The sequence below is a fragment of the Ailuropoda melanoleuca genome, unplaced genomic scaffold (genome assembly GCF_002007445.2).
Source record: "Ailuropoda melanoleuca isolate Jingjing unplaced genomic scaffold, ASM200744v2 unplaced-scaffold3785, whole genome shotgun sequence".
Classification (NCBI taxonomy): Eukaryota; Metazoa; Chordata; class Mammalia; order Carnivora; family Ursidae; genus Ailuropoda; species Ailuropoda melanoleuca.
In genome coordinates this window covers 1-6,526 of record NW_023209225.1, presented here as the reverse complement: position 1 = coordinate 6,526, position 6,526 = coordinate 1, and the positions used below count along the sequence as shown (strand labels likewise).

Below are 6,526 nucleotides of genomic sequence, written 5' to 3'. Positions count from 1 at the left end.
TCTTTCTTTTCTTTTCTTTTCTTTCTTTTCTTTTCTTTTCTTTTCTTTTCTTTTCTTTTCTTTTCTTTTTTTGTAGTATCCTTAGTGGACTTTGATATCATGGTAATATTGGTCTCATAAAATGAGTTTGGGAATGTTCCCTTGTCTTTATTGTTTTGGAAAATTTTGAGAAGAATTAGTATTAATTCCTTGAATGTTTAGTAGAATTCTGCAGTGAAACCATCTGGTGCTGGGCTTTTTTGTTTGGAAGTTTTTGATTACTGATACAACCTTCTTAATTCTTATTGGTCTGTTCACATTTTCTGTTTCTTCATGATGCAGTAGGTTGTGTGTTTTCAGGAATTTGTCCATTGCTTCTAGGTTATCCAATTTGTTGGTGTATAATTATGTATTCTTTTATGATCCTTTGTATTTCTGTTATCTGTTGTAGTGTCTCCTCTTTCATTTATAACTTTCATTTGAGTCTTCTTTTTTCTTTGTTAGTCTAGCTAAAGATTCATCAATTTTGTTTATCTTTTCAAAGAGCCAACTCTAAGTTTTGTTAATTTTTCCTATTCTCTATTTTATTTATTTCTGCTCTAATCTTTATTATTTTCTCCCTTCTGCTAACCTTGGGCTTAGGTTTTTCCTTTTTTTTCTTAGTTCCTTGAGGTGTAAAGTTAGTTTTTGTTTTTTTAAAGATTTATTTATTTATTTCAGAAAGCAAGAGAGCTTGCAGGCACACTAAAGGAAGGAAGGGCAGAGGGAGAGGGAGAGAGAGAATCTCAAGTAGACTCACTACTGAGTGTGGAGCCTGATGCGGGGCTTGATCCCACAACCCTGAGATCAGGACCTGAGCTGAAATCAAGAGTTGGATGCTTAACTGATTGAATCACCCAGATGCCCAAGTTTTTTGCGATCTTTCTTTTTTCTTGATGTATGCATTTCTCGCTATAAACTTTCCTCTTATAACTGATTTGGTATATTCCATAAGTTTTGGTATGTTGTATTTCTGTTTTCATTTGTCTTGGTATTTTTAAAATTTCCCTTTTGATTTCTTCTTTGGTCTGTTGGTGTTTTCAGGAGTTTGCTGTTTTATTTCCATGTATTTGTGAAATTTCCAGCTTTTCTTCTAGTGGTCAGAAAAGATACTTGATTTAATTTTTGTCTTCTTGAATTGGTTGAGACTGTATTGTGGCCCAACATATGGTGTATCCTAGAGAATGTTCTACGTGTGCTTGAGAAGAATGTATCTTCTGTTAATACTGGATGGAATGTTCTGTAAATGTCTCTTAGTTTCCTTTAGTCTATAGTGTTGCCCAAATCTGTTTCCTTACTGATTCTGTGTCTATGTGATCTATCCATTGTTGAGAGTGAGGTATTAAAGAATTTATGAGATTTATCATCCTGAGAGCAGTGGTTCTCAAGTGGTGGTGATTTTGTGTCCCCCCCCCCCCAATACATTTGACAGTGTCTGGTGACATTTTTGGTTGTCATAACTGGTAAGGGAGGGTGTGGCTGTTGGTACTGGCATCTAGTGAGTGGAGGATGGTGATGCTGCTAAATTTCCTACAATACTTGGGATGGCCCCCCATTGAACCAAAATGACAGCAGGGCCAAGGTTGAGAAACCTTGCTCTAAAAAAAGAGAAAATGCTGATAAGATTCAAGATGAGATTGGATAGAACCAGTAATAGTTTCTGAGAACCAGGGATGTACCTAACCTTAACGATTCATGTTGGGAAGACAGCAGTGATCTCCCGTGATGTGCTGGAGCTGGTTGGTCACAGTTCTAGACTGCCTGGACTTGGCCACCCTGTGTTCTCTGTTATCCTACTTGCCTGTTTGTTTCAGGGAAGGCTTTGAGCAAGATGAGGCACACTAGTTATTCTGTACAGAGTAACTTTCATTGTCCCTCTTCCCATCGAGAGAGCATCGTGGGTGTTCTGGGATCCAGAGTGGTGTCATGAGCATATTATGAGAATTGGAATGAATCCTGAATAACACAGTCAAGATTGAGTGCCCTGAGCAAGGGCATCTGGAAATAGGAGCTTTGAAAATGCTAATGGTTTCTGTTATCTTTCAGGTGGTAAACGTGTCAAGGCTAGAGGGAGATGACAATCCTGTGCAGCTCATCTACTTCGTGGAGGATCAAGATGGAGAGAGACTCAGTGCAGTCAAGTCTTCAGATCTGATTAACAAGATAGATATCCAGAGAGCAGCCATTATCTTGGGTTATCGAATTCAAGGTGCTGTTGCCCAACGTAAGTGTGTGAGGCATAGACCCTAAGTAGTGTCTGTGCTGGGGTCAAAAGCCAGTTTTGTGTTTTTTTGTTTTTTTTTTCTGACAGTGAAATCTGAATTTAAAGCATTCTTATGTCTACAGTGTAGATTTATGTCTTAAACCCTTATTATTTATTACGTGGCACTTGTATAAAACATCAGTTGTTTTTTTGTTTGTTTTTAAAATATTTTATTTATTTATTTGGAAGAGAATGCAAGTGAGAGAGCAGGAGCAGGGGGGCAAGGGCAGAGGGAGAGGGAGAAGCAGGCTCCCCACTGAGCAGAGAGCCCGATGTGGGGCTTGATCCCAGATCCCAGGACCCTGAGATCATGACCTGAGCCCAAGACAGACGCTTAACCAACTGAGTCACCCAAGCACCCCAAAATGTCGGTTGTTAAAATTCACTTGCCAAGTCCTTTATTTCAGCTGCTTGTAGTTGTAACATGCGCTGCTGTTTTCCTACCCAGCATTTTGTATCCCCAGTGTTAGAGTGAGTTCTAGTAGCTTAACTTAACTGTAATATTTTCCCCCTACTCCAATACTGTTTCTCTTGTTAAAAATTTTGTCTTATGTAAAATAGCTTGTTTTCTCTGTATTTATTCCAAAATCTTGTCTGTCATATTTTGAATGTTGGTGGGGACAGTTAGTCACACAGGAAGCTGGGAGGTGCCCTCTGCGTTTACTGGCTTCCTGCTGAGTTTTTTAACACAAAGAAGTCCTTGATCCTTACTCTTTTCAGTGCCCTTTCTCTCCCTCCCCATCCACACAGTACTTCACAATTTAGAAAGAGGTATTTTGGTATTTCTGTATTATTGTTGGAAGATACTTAGCTCCTGCCCCCGGCAGTGGTTGCTCCCAGTGCCTGATTTTTCAACTCCCCGATTTTGGGTATTTAAAATTAAGAAAAAGGAGAGGCACAGAAAAGTGTATTTCTCTAAACATTCCTTTATGAATCAGACTGCTATTTTAATGTGTATGCTTTTGCTTATGAGCCAGAGAGCAATCCTTGTAGAGCTTGGTGATATTTGCTCCCAACAGTAAAGGGACAAGTAAGCGTTTAGAAGGAATGGAGCATCAGAGAATACTGAAGAGTTCTTTATAGAGAACGCATAGGCTGCAAAGGCACCTTTACAAAATGACAGCTTCACAGTTATCCTCAGTAACAGAAGATTCTTTGTGACATCTGTACTTGTCCCTGGAAACTAAGCAGGACGAGGGCTTGTGGGCACACTTTGTCTAATTCATAGGTGATGATGGGGAGAGTTGAAGCAAATAATCCATTGGTGGTTTGTGTATTTGAGATATGATTGCATATTAGTATGTTCTGTTTCAAAGCAGTGAGAAAAAAAAATAACAAAGCATTTACTTATATGTCTTGATCGAGGACATTTCTGATTGTAGGAGAGGTGCCCACTTCAGCTAAGCGCTTTGCCTCTGAAAGAAGATGAGTTGCTATAGGGTATGGGCACCTTTCAAGCTCCTTACCTCTGTACTTTGCACCTCTCTTCCCTCAGTTTCCTGCTAAAACCCACAGGATAAGGATCGTGGGATTGGAAGCCTCAGCCAACATCAGGCTCTGCCCCCAGGCAGCTGTAGACCCTGGTAGCTGGGCCTCTCCCAGGGTGTTACTAGGTTAGAACTAAGAAGAGCATCCAGTTGTCCCAGCTCCTTGGTTTGATTCTGTCAACCCCTCTGTATTGTCAGTTTTCATGCAAAATCAGCTATGTATGTAGACTCTATTCAGGCCAAATTTAAAGATAAGATTAACACTTTGTCCCGTTTTCCATTTCCCACATGGTCTCTGCTCTGTAATTTGTGCTTCCTTCATAGTGCTCATGCTTTAGAGTGCTTGCTCCCTCCCTTGTCACTCTCGGAGGCCTGAACCCACACTTAAACCAGCACCAAGAATCTTTCTGTTGTTACATCTTTGAGCAGAAACATTTTGATCCCACAGTGTGTGCTAACTGTTATGGAATATGAAAAGAGCATAAAACTTAGCCCCCTGCCCATGGAGACTGAGCTGTATTTGAAATGACAAGACTTAAGAGTCATGACCGTATTAATGAGTAAAGTAGTGCGGTATATCAAGATGACACATTTATGTAATAAAATGCTTTTTAAAATAGTAAGGTACCAGGGCGCCTGGGTGGCTCAGTCATTTAAGTGTCTGCCTTCAGCTCAGGTCATGATCTCTGGGTCCTGGGATTGAGTCCGGCATCGCATCGGGCTTCCTGCTCAGCAGGGAGTCTACTTCTCTCTTCCCTCTGCCCCTCCCCCCTGCTTGTTCTCAATCCCTCTCTCAAATAAATAAATAAAATCTTAAAAAAAAAAAAAAAGTAAGGTACTGTTTGCATGGCAAAGGCACCCAGAATGAAAGAACTTAGGCAAGGAGGAAACTCACCTTCTTATGGAGCAGTTTTTATAAAGTGATGATAACAGATGAGAAGGTTGGGCAGAGGGGAGGGGGACATTTTGGTCTGGGGCATCTGGTAATTGGAATCTGAGCTTTAAGGGGAGCTGAATCCTTTGAGAAGATGGGTGCAGAATGAAGAGGATGAGGGCCCAGGACCAGGAGGTGAAGTTAAGGAAAGATGCTGATGAAGGAAATGAAGGCAGAGTGCTTGAAGCATATTCATCCAAGGCCACGGAAGATGGGAGGCCGAGGCAGTGGTCGGGGTGGTCAGGAGGGTGGGGAGTGGCAGATTCTGAGTAAGCGAGTCGGATGTCATGTAGTTTTAAAATTGACAGCTGGTACCTTAAGTCTTTTTTCAGGGGTTTTGAGAGAGAGACACAGGTGAAGAAATTAAGGCAGTGTTTGTAGATTACTTATTGGGATTTCTGATTTTTAGTATGGAATTGTTTCTGCAGTGAGATTAGGGTGGAGCTAGTAGAATACACGGGAAGTCAGGAGATGTGTAATTAACCTAGCTCTGCCATTGGGTGAGCCATGTTCCTTTAGACATGTCACATATGTCACCATGGTCCTTCAGGCATTGAGGATGTAGTATTCTATGTTGTGTTTGTTTACTGTGTCACGTTTCTGGCCGTCAGGAGATCACAGGGCCTAACCACTTGCCTTGACCTGAAATGACAAGGAGTTTCTAATAGAAAGTTTCTCATAGAAGAAGCCACGTTCCCTGCACAGAAGGGCTGTCCGGTAAATGAGTGCAGAGGAATTCGTGAACGACCTGTCTTCTTTGTCTGCAGCCTTAGACAGAGTGAAGAGGCCGTCTCCAGAGTCCCAGAGCAGCAACCTCTGGGTCATTGTCGGCGTGGTCATTCCAGTGCTGGTGGTGATGGTGATTGTCATCATCCTCTACTGGAAACTCTGCCGCACGGACAAGTTGGACTTCCAGCCTGACACGGTGGCCAACATCCAGCAGCGTCAGAAGGTAAGGGTGTAACCCCCAGCCTTCACACAGGCAGTCATATGGGCTGGGATAGGCTGAGTTCAGGCTTTTGATACTGAAAGATGGGACAGAGAGCTAACAGGGACATTTTTTGGTTCTAATGGTGCTATCTCTTTGACTCACATGTGCTTACTGGAACCATGATTCTTCTCTAGTATTAATTATATGCCAAGACGATGAAGCTGTATCAAGGCTTAGAAATGTTGTGAGCACCGAATTCTACTGTGATTTTATTTATGAAATGATTAGTTCAAAGATTGCATCCATTTTTGTATGAATTCTGATCTATTTTAACCCTGGATATTTTCAAAGAGCAGTAGCCAAGGGAGGTTTTCTCAGATCTGTGTGTCTATTTCTTTCATACACTGTTGTACTGGACGGCATCTTTAGTTTCCATCCACCATACTGGAAACCCACTGTCCACCTTGATCAAGACCACTTAATCATTAAAAAAATGATATTATGTGCCTTACACATTTTAACTAAAATATATAAGTGAGTTTGTATTTGCCAATCTTTCGATGTACCCTGAGCCTTTTTTCTTTTATATTATATTTTTTGCACTGTTGGTTTACTGAGAGGATTCTGTTTGTTTTTTTTTGTAAGAAACAACACACCTAGGGGTGCTTGGGTGGCTCAGGCAGTTAGTGTCCGACTTGATTTAGGCTCAGGTCATGATCTCAGGGTGATGAGACCAAGTCCCACATTGGACTCTGTGCTGAGCAAGGAGCCTGCTTGTGATTCTCTCTCTCCCTCAAAAATTAAAATTAAAATTAAAAAACTAAAAAAGGGGGCACCTGGGTGGCACAGCGGTTAAGCGTCTGCCTTCGGCTCAGGGCGTGATCCCGGCATTA

The 6,526-nt window shown here is 41.4% G+C and overlaps 1 protein-coding gene across 1 annotated transcript; it reads left to right on the top strand.

Annotated features, from left to right (window-relative positions):
* Positions 1-1,767: 1,767 nt before the first annotated feature.
* Positions 1,768-5,681, top strand: LOC117798924 (UPF0606 protein KIAA1549-like). The gene is made up of 2 exons (XM_034651379.1): positions 1,768-2,242; positions 5,470-5,681. Exons 1-2 carry the CDS (start codon positions 2,038-2,040, stop codon positions 5,664-5,666), a joined length of 402 nt encoding a protein of 133 aa, XP_034507270.1. The 5' UTR covers positions 1,768-2,037; the 3' UTR covers positions 5,667-5,681.
* The last annotated feature ends 845 nt before the right edge of the window (positions 5,682-6,526 follow it).